Genomic DNA, 18372 nt, shown 5'->3' with positions numbered 1-18372 from the left:
CCAGTTTCCATGCAAGCGCAGTGTGTGTGTGTGTGTGTGTGTATGTGTGTGTGTGTGTGTGTGTGTGACCTTGAGCTATGGCAGTGCAGAATTTGTGGGTTGTGTGTGTGGGAGTAAGCCACGTAGCAAGTTGTATGTGATATAGATGTTGATTCACATAGGGAACCTGAAATATTTGTCCCGAATGAGTAAATTTATAATACCATTATACAGTGGAACCTCGATTCTCCGTTTTCGCAGGGACTATGGAAAAAAACTAACACGGGAAAACTGAAAATCCGGGAACGAATGAACTATCAACAATTTGGCTAAACATCACAAAAATGAAGTATGTATACTTGTGATCTTACAAACACCCTAAACCGAACCAAACTACAGCCCCAACGGGCCTTCTGCCTACCAAGCGACTGCTGCTCGGTCCGAAGGCCTGCAGATTATGAGCTGACGCACGGTCAATGTGTCGAATTATCTCGGCCATTATTCCTGGCTCTCTAGACCGGGGTTGCCATCTCACCATCAGATAGCTTCTCAATTAAAGGTAATCGTAAAATGGGTGAACCTGGAACCAGCCCTCATATCCAGGTAAAAATGTCTGACCTGGCCGGGAATCGAACTCGGGCCCTCCGGGTGAGAGGCAAGCAAGTTAAACCGCAAGGCTGGCTTTAAACATTAATTACCGGTACACGATTTCAAAATCTCGAAACTTTACATCCTGTTTTACTGGGGAAACTTAGTCAGTTTCCTCTGAAAACTTCTTTCAGTTCAGCAACTTTGATCAGCCAAACTCTTCGAAAAATCTAATACCCGTAACGCCAAGCCAAACAATAATTGATAACAAGTTGTTTTTAATTCTCTAATCTAATGAAATAAAGCAAATGAAATCATTTTTTAAAAATCTTCCATTGTAATTTGGTCACCGGTATAGTGTTCATAGTCAGTTTGTGGAAATCTTGTACCACGTAAATTAGGCCTACATCGACTTTTAAAGGTTATGTTGAACTCGAGAATATGGTTTTGAATGTAAGTATCGATTCTCACATTCTTGAATGCATTATATTCAATTCTGCCCGTCACTAATCACAATCAAATTGGAAAGAGAAAAAATATCATTAACGCTTCCGAAATTACAGTTATTTGCAACCTTGAGCTCAACTGGAAAGCGCGCTCACTGTACAAGTCGGTATGAGTGTGAAATTATACAAAGTTTTTAAATGTAACGTGCGCAATCAAAATGACTGCGGTTTTTATAACATTTTAACACAAAAACGTGAAATTCCGAGTCTTATATTAGGACCAAAACAGCAATAGGCAATCCCAAAACCTCCCATGACTTTATGTACTTAAGGTGCAACATCTGTTCAGGTCTCTATAACAATCGTATATGATAATACTGAAATACTAAATTTGTGTTGCTTAAGAAGTAGCAGTTTCTATTCCTGCCTGAAAGCCCAGTGACCATAGAGTGCCCTGAGGGAAGTGCCGAAAAGCGATACATTAAAAAAAAAGTAAAAAAATAAACATCTAACCCTGGACATAATTTAAACGTATTGCAAGGACGAATATTTGAAGAAACTCGTTCCGTCTTCAAGTAAAGCTGTCTAAATGTGCTCTGTCTTCTTCCAATTGTTGTGGACACTCTCTGCTTTACGATTTCTGAGGATTCTCTAAACAATACCATCCGAATGCGATGCTAAGGTGGTCCCTTATGCAAGTTCATCACCGATCGCTTTTCCAGTACAGTACTTCCTCAAATTACCGCACTGAAGAGACGTTAATACCATGATCTGTAAGTATACCGTAGCTGTCCTTTCGTGAGATACAGTTTCTTGAAAAACACATGATCGAGGATTTAGCGTTGATGGGACTGAAATTTCTGGACGGTTGATCCGGGAAATCGTTCCTTGGAGGAATGGATAATGCGGGATCTTTACAACGTGATTTAATTAGGATGCTCGCAAGACCACATAATATGAACGAATAATACGGGAAAACGTAGTTTCTGGGAATGTATAACTGAGGTTCTATTGTAGTTGGTCCGTTATTGGACATTATAAATTTTCCAGCTAACTCGCTCCTGGTTGCCAGTGTTTTGCCCCAGTGTGCTAAGTTGGGCCCTTCAGTTGGTAAATAGCACAAACTCCAAACTTGGAGTTTGTAGCTGTGAGCCTAAAGACTGGAATGAACATCGATCTGTTTGATAGGAAGGCCGAGTTACGTTAACCCATTCCAGTTTGGGCCTTAATATCCCTAAGAAACGTTCTGGACTGGGCATTTTTAAGGATTTTTAAAACATTATACCTCTGTACCTACAGGAGATATTTGCATGATTCTTTTTTCTTTGTGCTTGTTTGAGCATCTAGTTTTGAAAAACGCTGTTTGTATTATGTCAACTATCATGTGAGATTTTAAAATTGTTTATATATTATACCATGTTTTGCGAATGGAAAAAAATGTCTGCCGAATAACTAAGCAAGTACAGTTTTCTGAAATAGTGTTACATTTACCCTATTTTGATAATATAAAATGTGCACTGCAATTACAAAACAACAACAACAATAATGGGTACGATATAAAAATAATTTTTCAATAATAATACAGTAGAGTCTCTATTATCCGACCTAAACGGGACCTGGAGTACGTCGGATCACCGAAAATGTCGGATAATACAGAATAACTTTGAGAATGAAATGAAACAAACAGGAAGGCTATAATCTAGTACTAAAACAATGACATGTTTTACGGTACTCTATTTATAAAATTATCAATTCAATTGTACAGTACATGCAGTATTGAACGAAAACATTCCAAATGTCTTACGAAAAGAAACTTGTCAACAATGTCTGCTTGCCTGCTGATCCACGTTTACTTGCTGCGAGATCCCACCATCGACGAAAAATCTACACCTCCGTTGCGCTTGCTTCCGTCTGTTGTTCGGCGTAGGTTAAGGCCATTTCCAATGCACTTAATCATTCACTCTGAATCATCGTTTTCTCATTTTGCTCTGCAATGCCTCGTTCTTCTTCTTCATCATCCTCGTTTTCATTAGCTTTCACAAAATCAATAATATCAGAGTCAGTTAGTTCAAACAGCTGATCTTATGCACACCACTTACTCATATCTTCAGTCGTAGCATCCTCATAGCCAAGAATGCAATTCAGTAACGGCACAATATTTTCCATGTCTTCTTGTACCACCTCCTTTCGATGTTCAACCTCACTCAACAATTTGTTCTAAGACTTTGCTAATGTCGTTTCATCTTCTTCCCAATACTGCGCTATCCAGTCGATTCGTTTCAACTTTTGTATCATGTTGCCATTTTCCATTTCATGTATCAGGGATGAAAGGAGTTACCGGCAATATTTCCTCTTCAATGTTCCCAGCACACCTTGGTCCATTGGCTGGCATAAAGACGTCAAGTTAGGAGGGAGGAACATGACTTTGATGTCTCCACTTCTAAGTTGCTCTTCATTTGGGTGTGATGGAGTGTTGTCTAGTAGAAGAAGAGCTTTTCTGGGGAGATTGTTCGAAGCTAGATATTTTTCTACATCTCGGAAAAACTGTGTAAAAATCCACTCTTTAAAGATATCAGCAGTCATCCAGGCAGCCTTCTGATTCGTGTAATCAACTGGAAGAACATTAACAGAAATGTTTTTATAGGCCTTATGCTTCTTTGCTTTACCGATCATAAGCAATTATGCGTTTACATTCCCAGTAACATTACTACAGGAAAGAACAGTAACTATTTCCTTACTGCGCTTGTAGCCAGGTGCAGACGTCTCGGCTTCGGCTGCGAGAGTTTTTGATGGCAGCACCTTGAAATTTAGCCCAGTCTCATGACAATTAAAAATCTGATCACTGGTTAATCCTACAGCAAGAATTATTTCCTGAAATTCCTTTTTAAATTTCACAACCTCATCAGATTTAGCTGACAGTTTTCTCCACAGATATTAAGCTGCCTAATGCCGTACCGTTTTTTCCACCGATCATGCCACCCAGCACTAGCAGTAAAATTGGCATCCCATTCATTAAACTCCTTCTGGAAATACACAGCCTTTTCATGCAGAATGGAGCCAGATATTGGCAGGCACTTTTCCAGTGTTGAGTGAAACAAAGAAATAGTGTTCACCTACTTTTTCGCACTCACATTTTTTCATTGCTTTCTCTGCTCTGGTAGAGCACCACTTTTCAATTTCTTTCCTCTTTTTTTCCAGTCTCCCACTGTAACAAGTCCAGCACCATAATCTGAAGCCACTTTTTAAAGAGTTTACCCTATGTTCAGTCTCTTTAAAGCATTAAAATTGTCTTCCATAGAAACAATCACTTTCTTCCATTTTCTCGCCATACTCACAGAGGATATGAAAACTATAACATCTGCATCCAACCAATACTACAATGAACAATGACTGAAACCTCACTGCACCTGTCCTTGAGGAAAAAAACGGTCCTACCACCAGCGGTCAGGCCAGTGCTTGTCCCACGGCCGCACCTTCCACACCGGGTCTCACTGAATTTAGTCTCCACCAAAAGTTCAAATTAAGTCTACCAGTGTCGGATAACACGGAATGTTGGATAAGCGAAGGTCGGATGAGCGAGACTCTACTATAGTAATAATTACAATAATGAAAATGGGAGCTCTTATGAAATTTTATTTTAATTGATAAATTTTGTCAAATGTTACTCATATGTAAAATTATTGTTCCATTTACCACAAAAGACTTCTGAGCAAGAGAAAATACAGTCTTCTAAACATAATTTGCCTTTGTGTGGTAAATTTTGAAACAATCTGGCATGCAAAGTCCTACATCACACAGTGGGCAATAATACGTTGTCTCCTTCCTGGCCCATTTACCATTTGCTTTCTTCCTTCTGTCCCCACACACTTTGCAGTTTCTACATGGTCTAGCCTTGTCCTCAGTTGGTGGAATTTTTCTCCCAAAATGCCTTGTGGCGAGTTGGTCTATTGTTCCAACGTCCACGGCAACAAATTCTTCCCTTGCTAGCAAAGGCAGTGTCTCACCAACGACACACATGAATTCCTCAAGGGAAGTGTATGGTCGGTTTCTTCCAATTTTCTTGGATAGTATGTAGCTATTCACTACGCCTCGAATGAAGAGATAAAAAAACAGCTTCTTCCACCACTTTGTTTTCCTCTTGAATGGATAGTAGGCTACAAGCTGGTCATTACGGTCCACTCCAGGTTTATTTGCATTAAAGTCCAATATAGCATCTGGCTTCACCATAACCTTTCCTTTACAGCCCTTTGCCCTCACTGTCACTTCAGAAGCTGTACATCCATATTTTGAAGATAGAACAGTGACATCTCATGTGTCTTTCCATTTGCAGACCATTATGTTGCATCTATGACGGAAAGCCAACTCTCCCCTCTTCAACTTAGCAGCAGCTAAACGTTTAGGCATCTCTTTCCTGTTGAGCATTACAGTCCCTATACCTAAGATATTTCAATCCCACAAATATTCCACAACAGTTGGACTAGTGTAAAATCTGTCCATATACACACTATGGCCTTTGCAAAAATAATCAGACAACAACCTTTTGAACAGAGAAACAATCAAATAGTCATTTCCACAACCAGAGTACACTTCAATATTCAAAGCATAACCTGAATTACATTCACACACAAACAACTTTATTCCATACTTCTCTGATTTATTCTTCATGCACATACAAAAGTGTATTCTACCGCGAAAGGCACAAATTCCCTCATCGACGGTCAGATTTTCGGATGGGACAATTCCACCACTAAACTGTTTCACCAGAGAATCGAAATATGGCCTAACTTTGTGGAGAGGATGATGACCTGGTTGATCACAAGGTATGTATCGTTGTTCAAATGCAGCAGAGACATGATCATTTTGAATCTGTCATGTGACAGTAGCTTGCCAGAAAATGTTGTCTGCAAAATAGGGAATGATGACCAATAATCTTTCAGATTACTTTTTACAACTAAGCATATATGCAGGATTATGGCATAAAATTTGTATGGTTCAGATAATGTAACTGGAACCCATCACTGCAACATACTATGTTCTTTCAATTTATTTGCCCGCCTGAGTTTTGTGATTATGTTTGCGGCATACCTGTTGGTTTCTTGCTTTATATTCTTGATCATATCCTTAGTGAAATTATACTGGATGCAGTCGTACTCGCTGGAAAAATTATCCAGTTCAACAGCAACTCTCAGAATCTCTGCATAAATCTTGTTTCTTCTTGGAGGTGAGTCAACTCTTACATCATCCCATCCCAAATCGGTGTCTGTCATTGGTGCTTTACGATGCCTTCTTTTCTTAGATTGTTCCAGTTCTGGTGGTATTTCATAGGGAAGTGCATTTTCTGAAGCATAAAAAGGAGTTATAATAGTGAAGGTTGTCACATTTCATAACATAAACAAAATGAATGGCAAAAATATTGCTGTCACCCGACATATTTAGGTTATGCTTACCTCCATCACTGGCACTGCTGTCATTATTCACAGCGTTGTATTCAAAGTCACTTCCAACATTGTAATCCCTCATATATACAGAAAAAAAACAACTTTACTAATATGTAGACAATCTTACGTATTCACGCAAATATGAAATACGCGGAAACATGCAGTAGGCCGTAAAACGAATTCCAATCATAATGAAATGTAAGAAGTTGTTTCAAAACCATATGTCAATAATATGATCATTTGCACATAAACTTATAATTACATACCTTCATTATCATCTTCACTCTGAGTATTTTCGCTAACATCACCCTCCGTGCCACTATCATCACATAAAATATTGAAAATATCACTTTCGTCACGGACATGTTTGCCGCAAGAAGCCATGTCTTCGAGCTCACTGAGAGACAATATCTACTGATGCATGCTGCTTGAAAATATTGTTAATTCTCTGAGGTAGACATATAATACTGCCAAGTGCTTAAATACTCTCGTAACTAATACATGAAGAAAAACCATGTAACCAGCAGAATGCGTGCATAGCTCGTTCTTGATTTTTAGTGAATTGTCAAACCTTACTACGGGCTATGCCCGCAGCGCGGCCCGAGCGTAATTTCGTCCGCTGAGACCGGAAAGAGTTAATGTGCCTTTCCTATGGGAATCTTAACCTTATAACCAGAACTGTCAGGAGATAGGCGAACCTGATTGACGACAGAGTTTGAGGGTGTCTAGTTCAAGTCCTGGAGTTGCACAACTGCCTTAACTAAACATCGCATCGCACTAGGTGACTACGGCGTTTCGGGCGCAGAGCAGATGTCAAGAAGGAAGGCAGTTACTGATGGAAGGAGAAGCCTTCGGACACAAGCTACGTAAATCCAAAGTTTCGCAGAGTCTAACATTATTGTATTGAAGAGTCTAAGAAAACTGGATAGTCAAGGACTTTTGGACAAATGATCTCTAATCAAGAGTTATAAATGAATTTGTAAAAAAGATTTCAAGATTCTTAATTGTGTATTTGTAATTGTACAGTGTGTGCTTATTTAAGATAATAAAGGTGAAGGGACTTGTGTGTGTTTGGAAAGTTGATCTTGTTATTTCTAAGATTAAGCTCCCCAGTCCCTAGCCTGTCCAATCCTTAGGATCATGACAGCACAAATCCCAGATTAAAGAGACAATTAGTTCATGAGAAGGAAGGCACGTACTTTTGTATGTTTCATCATCCATTACTTTGTCTTGCACACTATCCACTCTATTTCCATATGTTATGCATCAATTCTCACTTTGCTCAGTTCAATCGGGTGTAGTGCTGTCATTGTATGATTTATTCAAACCATCACATTCATTCAAAACTACACCGTGTCATGCTTCCTTGCCATGCAATATTCTATCTCAAAGTGAGAGGGTGCCGAGTAATTATGAGCCATAACAGTTTCAAGCAGCTGATTGCCATGCAATATTGTATCTCAAAGTGAGAGGGAGCCAAGTAATTACAAGCCACAAGAGTTTCAAGCAAATGAAAGAATTACAGGAATTCTAACCAGATCACGTCAACATGCATTTCAGTGGAAAGTGATTTATACTATCAATCTCCATAAGGAAATGCTGTGTAGTGATACATACATCTGCTAGAGTGCAACAGAAATGTAAGTCTATAAGCTCTCAAGCAGAAAGAGATCAGACTACTTCAAACTCTACAGAAAGGGAAAAAAACCCACTGATTTGGGCTAATCTTCAGCTTCAAAGACATACCATTTCCATCTCAACAACTTTAAAACTTTACAAGCTAGATCAGCATCAAGGGGTTAAATATATGATTTAAATTAGGGTGTTACAGTGATAAAAATAAAGCTTCTAAAAAAGACAGTTTGATGATGTTACATCATTATTGAACTTACCTTTGTTTTTCTCTTTCTTAAAGCTTTCACAATGCCTTTCCATGTTGTATATTCTCATCCACTATGCATTACACACTTCACGTCTTTCTATTCATGTACATTTGTTTTGCCTATGGACTTCATTTAAATGATTTACTGCATTACATCAGATAATGAACCAACACAAGCACTGTCCTGACTGATGCTTCATCCTTTTTTCTGTGGAGAACGAAGTTCTGCTGGCTGTAAACCAACCTGAAGTTCAAATGTATGACACAGGATGGCACCACAACAGAGAGGTGTGATGATTTTTACTGAAATTTCACTTTTTATATATTTGTTTGTTACATACTTATCCACAGAGGTCTACATTTAAGCCTGTGCTTTCTTATGACTTTGTACATTTGAACATTCTGGTTTGTAGCTATTCTGCTTTATCCTGTGACATTCCATTCAATGATCTCCCCAGAAGATTTCAACTATGGACTCCTTTATAAGAATTTAGTGATCATATCACTGAACTCTCACAGTCGCTACAGCATATATGGTCATGATTGTTGTATATGGTAAAATGGTAAACGAAACTCACAATTTTTCAGTACCATAAGATGTTTAAAAGTACATCCGTACTCTAATATTACAGGAATACCCATCAAGCTAGATTTGTATTTTAAAATGCAGAGCTTGTATTTAAACTTATACTCTGTGAGTGAACAAAGACAGGGGAAAATTTATGCTTTACTTGTTTTATAAAAACTTATGTGCAACACTTCATCCCCTACTTGTGATGCATTTTTACTTGCTTATTTTTGTAGTGGAAAAACACACACTAACACAGTCATACCTCTTTGGGATATTCCTTGAGGGTTTCTGTTACGTGTAGTAGGCTGGAATCGACTAACCATACCAATAGTTCCAAGAACAGGCGATGTGCCATGATTTACTGCTGATCTTCCTACCATTAACTGCGCCATATCAAGCTGAAGAGTATCGAGAACACTACTAGCTGTTACTAGAGGCTGACGACCAACTCTACTACCACGAATACCCCTGGACCCAGATCCTGAAACATAGCCACAATGACAGCATAAGCTAATAATATAGTATTTGTTATGGTAGGGGGAGGATATAATAGAAAACAAAACAATAACCTCATGAAGTTGGACGGAATATTTTATATGCCTAGTAGTGTAAAAAATAAGGAGCCCCCATGGCTCAGGCGGCAGCACGTCGGCCTCTCACCGCTGGGTTCCGTGGTTCAAATCCCGGTCACTCCATGTGAGATATGTGCTGGACAAAACCGAGGCGGGACAGGTTTTCCTCCGGGTACTATGGTTTTCCCTGTCATCTTTCATTCCAGCAACACTCTCCACTATTATTTCATTTCATCTGTCAGTCATTAATCATTGCTCCAGAGGAGTGCGACAGACCTCGGCAGCCGGCACAATTCCCATCCTCGCTGCGAGGTTGGGGCTTCATTCATTCCCTCCCTGACCCGGTCACTGACTGGAAAACAGGTTGTAGGTTTCCATTTTCAGTAGTAAAAAGAAAGAAAAAAAACTGGTAAAATATATTTAAATTAACTATAGTAATAGAGAGAACTTAGAGAACTTTGATCCACACCAATTAATTAGAAATTATAAATATAGAGAAGTCACACAAAACACAAAACTGACAGATAACTTGGAAGAACTGGTTCCAGTTCTCAGGCAACAAGCTTAAAATTTAGCCCCATTGAACCCATGTAAAAACATGCCTGTTGGACCTCAGAATGTGACAAAATTCATGAAGAAAGACGTCAGGCATGGGTAAAATTTCAAACACACAAAATAGAAGAAAGTGCAACCAACCTCAAAATTATCAGCAAAAAGTTCACACGAATTATCAGGGAAACCAAGAGACCATCACAGAACTAATCGACTCAATAGAAGAAAATTACAAAATGTTTGGAAGACAACTACAAAAATTTGCCCCTCCCACATTAATACTGAAAAGTGAGAATGGAAAAACAACACATAATGATGAGGGAAATGCCAAAATCATGGCAAAAGCATTTATTAAACTTTTGTATTGTGAAGAACCCCAGGAACTTTTAGCAATAATTAATATAAACACGCCAATCAAGACCCCGACTGAACTCGTAACCCCCCCAAACAATCCACGAGCTGGAAACAGCACTCAGAGAGAGTTGAGGAATTACAAGACATGTGGAGAAAACCACGTTTTTGCAGAAATGTGGAAATATGCCAGTGATACAGTTCGAATATCCTTACACATGTCCCTAATCAAAATCTGGATAACAGAAAAGTTCCCTGAACATTGGACCATAGCCATAATACACCCACTTCACAAAAAAAGGAAAATAAAAGCAATTCAGATAATTACAGAGGTAATACAAGATTTTCTCCAGAATCCTATACAGGAAGATCAAAGAGCAACTTGAGGAAGATTTTCTTTTACAATTTGTTTTATGTCGCACCGACACAGATACGTCTTATGGCGAAAATAGTATGGGAGAGGCCTAGGAGTGGGAAGGAAGCGGCCGTGGCCTTACTTAAGGTACAGCCCCAGCATTTGCATGGAGTGAAAATGGGAAACCAAGGAAAACCATCTTCACGGCTGCCGACAGTGGGGCTCGAACCCACTATCTCCCGGATGCAAGCTCACAGCTGCGCGCCCCTAACCGCTCGGCCAATTCACCCGGTAGAGGAAGAATTAGGTGAATACCAAGGAGGGAGAATCTGTGCAGAACAAATCATCACTTTAAACTTAACCATAGCATAAAAAACACACACAAACACACACAAACACACACACACACACACGACCGTATCCACAGGCCTTCAATGTTAAAAATCTTAAGAGATTTCAGGCTCTATCCAAAATTAATCAAATTAATAGAACTCAACCAACACCAAATCAAAAGTCACATTCAGAGGGAAATTCTCTGAGCCATTCGTCATAAAAACAGGTTTAAGACAAGAAGATTACTTATTACCACTGCTGTTCAGCTGCACCCTGGAATATATAATGTGGGAATGGTACAACGTTAAACCAAAGAACATCCGAATTGGAAGACCCAATGACAGCGTACATTTAAATTGCCTAGGATTTGCCGATGACCTTGCTCTCTTGTCCAACAATATTCAGGAAACCAGACAAGTTATAACACTACAGGAAATAGCACAGAAAATTGGTCTTGGAATATCTTTTGAAAAGACAGTAAACATGTTAACTGACCCACCACTCATAAACAAAATTGTCATAGGAAACCAAGAAATCAAAATTGTGGATAAATTTAAATATCTGGGAGAAATCATAACATATAACCTCAACGGAAAGCCAACATGGCAAAACAGAATAAATAAATTGACCAGGGCACAATGTGTCACGAAGAATACCTACAACAAAAAGGGCCTGTAAATAGCAACAAAATTAAAACACTACAAAACAGTCACTCAACCAAAAATAACATATGCAAGTGAAACCATCCTCAAAACAAACAACACTGCACAAATAGACAAAATACTCAAGATAGAAGAATCATTAGAACGCGCATCAATAAATCATACCAAATTATGGACACTGGAGAGTAGCTTCTAATGAAACAGTCTAAAAGGAAATAGGACCAGTAACGAGCACAATCAGGAAGAAACGCATTTTATTGTTTGACTTCTAATGAGGACACCAGAACAGGATCATCAGGAGAATAATAGAAAAATTATGGAATAGTAAGTGCAATATTAAGTGGATTACAGAAATCAAGGAAGATATGGATGAACTACAAATTACAGTGGAAGACTTCAGAAACAAAACCGTCAAAATCAGGAAACTCGCAAACAAATCAGACTGCAAACGAGAATAAACAGACAGACAATAGGAAGGGTGATTGATTGATGAAGTGTAGCTCCACGATAAAGTCAGTTTACGTGCATCTTTAGAAAAGAATGATATATAAAAATGATTTGTATAACTATTTCACTAACAGTGAGCAAGTTTATAGTGAATGAATTTTTGAACTGTTTGGTGCATTAGGTAATCTATATAAGGTATAATCAGTAATCATTTGGTGAGTGAACACAATGCCTTTTTGTTTGGTGCTAGCAAAGAGTTTATTTACATAATACACAAAAAGAGGAAATAAAAGAATCAGTTTCCATGACTGGCAACGGCAAAAACAACGCCCCATGTGGCACATGCGGCAAACAGGTAAAAGATAGTGATGCCAGTGTTTGCTGTATCGATAGTTGTAATAAATGCTTTCAAAAAGATTGTGCCGGTATCAGCGCTGGAGACTATACTACTCTCCAGAAACCTAGCTGCACATTGTTATGGCTTTGTAAACCTTGAAAAGGGAGCTAGAATATCTCAAAAGAATCAGAAGTGAACTCAAAGATATCAGAAAAGAAATAAAAACATTACAGGAAACAATCCTAGCCAGAGTCAGAGAAGAAATGAGGAAATTTGTCGAAAACCACACCTGCAAAGACAATGCAATCAACAAAGAACAGACATCAAAGACATCTCCAAATATAGAAACAAACCAGACTCCACAAACCCCCCCCCCCCAAAAGAACAGAAAACGGACTCCTCTCAAGATCAAACAGCTTCAGATATACCAATCCAAAATAAGAACTCAATGGCTAGACCCGGAAAAAACTCAAAAAAGAACCCACCTAAGGACATCTTGAATGGGCCAGAAGAAAATTCCAAGGAAAAGTGCGTGGACGGAATAACACAAATCCGGAACTATAGATCTTCAGCTTGCTCATACGCTGACTTCGAAGACAAGGAAAAAACGAGTGGTCTAAATGAATCCAGTTTACCAACAGTGACGGAAGACGCCAGATCCGAAGAATAAACACCCTGGAACACAGTGGTGAAAAAACCCAAACAACATCGTAAGACCATCATCGGAACGAAACAAAGCAATGAAGAAATACAGCCGGCAGTCAAAACCACATGGCTATATGTGGGAAAGATAAAAGAAGGAACCATAGAAGATAACATTAAAAACTATTTATTAAGAAATGACATTCTACAGATAAAAGCATGTGAAATGCTTAATAAGGCTGGCCCCATGAAAGCCTGCAAATTGGGAATTCCTTTTGAATTTCTACAAACAACAGGAAAACCAGACTTTTGGCCAACAGGGATTCTAGTTAGATGATTTTCTTTTCAAGGCTAAAGACACAACATTGGAGTGTCCCTCGAATAATAAAAATAATCAAGATTCTTCTCTGGAACATCGAAGGACTAAAAAATGCCTTACTATTCATACCTCCAAAGACAATGGAACAGTTTAATATCATCATAGCTATGGAAACTTTTCTTTTAGAACCAACAGACCTACCAAAATTCTATAGATACCACACATTTGCAACACCAACAGGAGGTAGACTGGCTGGAGGAGTTTCATGCTTCCTCAAACCAACTGTAGGAAGAGTAAATGAAATCCAGAGAAGTGAAAACACAATCATAGTTAAGACCACTGACATAACATTAACAGGAATATATATCGCTCCAGATAATCCAATAGAAGATGTAGTAGATTCAGTACTTAATGCAATAGGGAAAGTAAATAATGAGGAAGAAGTGATAATCGCGGGAGACGTCAACTGCAGGATAGACGAGCCGAACGCTAAATCAGAGATAGTTATCCAAATCCTGAGGGGCGGTTTCACAATGATAAACAAAAAAGTTCTTAAAACGTACTTTGCTCCAAATGGCTCCAGTGCAATCGATCTTGTATTCTACAGAGGAGAAAGATTTATAATAAAGAAGCAGGAAGGTCTATGGTCCTCAGGGTCAACACCAATCAGAAAACATATACCCATCAGCACAGAAATTGAACGCAAAAAGAAATGGAAATCGCTAATCCCCGATGATAACGGCATCACACTTTCAAGAAATATTGATAAAACGAAACTGCAGGACCACCCATACATACAAAAAGCAAGAGCCCTTGTAGCTCTAGGACACCTAGATGAAGCAGTAGAAACCACTACAAATCTGATAAAGGAAGCCGCTTTGCCTGCGAAAGAAAGGAGCGCACAAAAATGATTTGACAGACAGTGCGATACAGCATGAAAAAACACTTTACGTACGTTATATGCAGTCAGAAAAATGGAGACTGCTGATTACTTGGAAGCATACGCCATCGACAGAAGGAATTACAGAAAACTTATAAAAGAAAAGCAAGCTGAATATCTGGAAGCAGAAGCCAAGAAGCTTGTAGTCGAAACAGAAATAGACCCATTCGCTGCTCTCAAGAAAAAGCAAGCGTGCAGAACGAAGGAAATACCAATGGAAACATGGGAAAAACACTTTTCAGTGCTTCTAAACAGACACAGAAGGGAAACATGTGACACCGCAAACCACTCTGTCAATGCAGAACACAAAATTAGATTAATAATAATAATGTTATTTGCTTTACTCTTTCAGGTCTTTGGAGACGCCGAGGTGCCGGAATTTAGTCCCGCAGGAGTTCTTTTACGTGCCAGTAAATCTACCGACACGAGGCTGTCGTATTTGAGCACCTTCAAATACCACCGGACTGAGCCAGGATTGAACCTGCCAAGTTGGGGTTAGAAGGCCAGTGCCTTAACCGTCTGAGCCACTCAGCCCGGCTAAAATTAGATTAACCACGGAGGAAGTACAGATGGCAATTATTAAAGGAAAAAAGGGGAAGACAGCAGGACCAGACAACATATATGGAGAACACTTAAAAAGTACTCAAGACTATTTACTACAGCACTGGACAGAACTATTCAACTAACGTCTAAATTTAGGCAAAATACCAGAAGTTTGGAGAACGGCAAAGTTGAAGATACTCTACAAAAGGAAAGGAGAAACTGACAACCCCGACTCATATAGAGGTATAGTTCTAGAAAGCAATCTATACAAAGCATTTGAGACTAGTGTAGCGAATCACCTGAATAACGAAATAGACCCATTCATACCAGAATGCCAACTAGGCTTCCACAAAGGAAAAAGCACGTTACAAGCCGCAGCATACCTAAAAGAAAAAGTAGAAGAGGCACAGAGGCACCCAAAAGGGAAGTACAATGTCGTCTTTGTTGACTATAAGAAGGCTTTTGATCTTATCAACAGAGATATCCTGATAGGAAAATTAAAACAAATGACTGGTGACACGCTCGTCGCTCGTGAGAATCGTTGAGACCATACTAGACTACAACCTAATCAAAATTGAAGATGGAGCATCCTCATCCGGGAAAGTAATTCAAACAAATGGGGTACCCCAAGGAGACCCTCTAAGTCCGCTACTATTCAACGTAGCAACGGTAGATATTACACAAATAATGACGGACTCTCCTGAGACTACTCTAATAATGTATGCTGATGACATAGCACTGGGATCAAGCTCAAAGGCAGAACTACAGGTGGCAATGATGAAGTTAGAAGCTTGGGCTTCAGACAATTTTGAAATTAACCAGGAAAAGACCGTACAGATGGTGTTCAGGAAAGGTGGCAAGACGGCCAAGGATGACGCTATATCATTAAAACATAAAACACCAGATATACTCAAGAAATTCAAATACGTGGGCATCACATTCCAAACGAGCATGACATCCATCAATAACCGCGTCATAGACAGAATGACAGCAGCAATCGGAGCCGTTCACAATATCAAGAATATATCTATGCTATCTCTTAACACAGCGATTTGCCGGGCTGAGTGGCTCAGATGGTTAAGGCGCTGGCCTTCTAACCCCAACTTGGCAGGTTCGATCCTGGCTCAGTCTGGTGGTATTTGAAGGTGCTCAAATACAACAGCCTCGTGTCGGTAGATTGACTGGCACGTAAAAGAACTCCTGCGGGACTAAATTCCGGCACCTCGGCATCTCCGAAGACCGTAGAAGTAGTTAGTGGGACGTAAAGCAAATAACATTATTATTTATTATTAACACAGCGATTACTTTATTCAAGACTGCAATAACCCCAATTGTCACATACGGAATCGAAATAATATAGGACAAACTGACAATCGGTGACTTGGAGAGGACAGAAAGAGTCAAAGCAAGATTCCTCAAGAACGCCCTAGGAGTAAGAAAAACTTTTTTTTTTTGCTTCATTACATGTGATAAATATCATGTTTGATCCGTATTGATGATATTTGATTGGAATAATAACAATAAGTTAATTTATTAAATTTGACCACCTAATCAATATAATAAGTCTTGTCTTTGTTGATTGACACTGACATGTTAATTAAAATGGTACATGTTTCGCCTTGTATATAGGCATCATCAGCCATTGTCTTAACCTTGAAATAAAATCAGGCACCTGATTTACATATAAATAAAAAATAACTAATTTTTAAAAAGCCTTGGAGAGACTTGAACTAAAATTAACATATAGTAAAAGACTTGTACAATGTTGGTTTTAAAGATATTGCAATGAGTGAGGAGTTTACAATTGGTGAAAGTATTTGCAATATTGACATTAGAAGGCTACTATTATAATTAAAATGAACAAAGCAACAGTCTGTTATAAACAAGAGGTAAAATTGCTATAAAATTATGTTGACCGACCAGCGGTTACAATTAGACAATGACGAAAATGACGATCAAAATTGTATTTATTAAAAAAATAATGTTGAATAAAATAATGTCCAAGGATGGTCAAGTGACCTGTAATTATTAATTTACATGAGATAAAAGTCGAAAGTCAATGGCATATGGTGAAGTTGTGGTTCACTCTGATGAAAAAATAAGAAGTTATAGTTGAAGATTGATGAACGATGTTTAAATTGGACCTCTGTGGACCATCTCATTTTGATGCGATGCTAAAACGTTAAGAATACGGGTTTATTGACATTCTAGTCAAAAGGCAATGTGACAGTTGAATCTGTAAAAGGAAACCAGAAGCGTGGTGTTAATTGTGTGAAAAAATCGTAATAAAATGTTTAAGTGGAAATCGTGTACACTTACCATTTGACTTGTTACGTTTGAGCTAAAAGTTATTGATGACTGTCGACTTCTTACTACGAGTGTTATAGCTGTAGGTTTGTGTTAGAGGGGGATCTGTTTGTGAAGGCGTGACTATGGGCTTGTTTGTAGTACTTGGAGGGGAGCTGCTATTGGTGAGAGAGAAAGAGGAAAGTGTATTGAGGCGCGTATTGTAAGAGCGAGATGCCGTTGGAGGGAGTGATATTAGAGTGGGTGTGGCTATGAGTCTATTGGTTGCAATTGAATTAGAGGTACTGACGGGGAGAGGAAGGGAGGGGAGTGTATTAGTTGTAGAGGAGGTGGGAGTGCTTATTGATTTGAGGTTGAACATTTTAAAGTATATATTGGTGAGAGGAATTGATTCCTGTAATAGAAATAAAATCTGTTCGTACAAGGGGCTTTTTTTTATCAATAATGTCGTTGAAATTCTTATCTTTGTTAAAATGCTGGTCGAGGAAAATGAATAAATTTTTGTATTCTGTCATGAGTTTACTTTTTTCGACTCTTTTGAGGATATGAAGGTCTTGTTCTATTGTAGTGAATTTATGTCCTGTGTCCCTCATGTGGTTGATCATTGCGGAGAATTTATTGTGTCTTTGTGCATTGTAATGCTGGCCGCAGCTTCTCCACCAGATACGCCGAGGCAGGGGATACCGTGGGTGTATTTTTCGTCTGCGTCCCCCACCCACAGGGGGTAAAGAGAGAGGAAAAAAAGAAGGAAGAAGGGATCCGTCACTTCGAAAAATGAACTAACGAACGATGAAAGGCAAGGGCCACGGAGAGCGTGAAAATGAAAGACTCCCTAGGCCTCGAATGCTCTAATAACGTCGGGGTCGGAAAAGGCAAAAGAGTTGACCAAGGGAGGTCGGATAGGATAGACGAAAGTGAGGAGCCTGTCACAAGTAAGTGGAAGCAATGCCAAGACTCAGCTAAGGGCCCCGTGGTCGCCAATCCACACTCCCAAGTTGAGAGCCCGTTGGGCCCCTGTTAGTCGCCTCTTATGACAGGGAGGGGACACTGCGGGTGTATTCTACATATGCGTCCCCCACCCACTGGGGGTTCACTCAGAACTAGACAG

General features: G+C 39.1%; 1 protein-coding gene across 4 annotated transcripts in view; it reads right to left on the bottom strand.

Moving 5' to 3' along the window:
- The window catches only part of LOC136863292 (uncharacterized), a 731410-nt gene that overhangs the window by 275292 nt on the left and 437746 nt on the right, over positions 1 to 18372 (bottom strand). For all 4 annotated transcript variants that reach the window (XR_011017857.1, XR_011017858.1, XM_067139677.2 and 1 more), the window contains exon 13: positions 9167 to 9385. Coding sequence is in view for 2 of the 4 variants with exons in the window: in XM_067139677.2 (XP_066995778.2) it covers positions 9167 to 9385 (219 nt within the window). In the remaining 2 variants the exon portion in view is untranslated. The remainder of the gene's footprint in view (positions 1 to 9166; positions 9386 to 18372) is intronic.

This window comes from Anabrus simplex, chromosome 2 (assembly GCF_040414725.1).
Source record: "Anabrus simplex isolate iqAnaSimp1 chromosome 2, ASM4041472v1, whole genome shotgun sequence".
NCBI classification, from domain to species: domain Eukaryota; kingdom Metazoa; phylum Arthropoda; class Insecta; order Orthoptera; family Tettigoniidae; genus Anabrus; species Anabrus simplex.
This window is presented reverse-complemented; position numbering and strand designations above follow the sequence as displayed.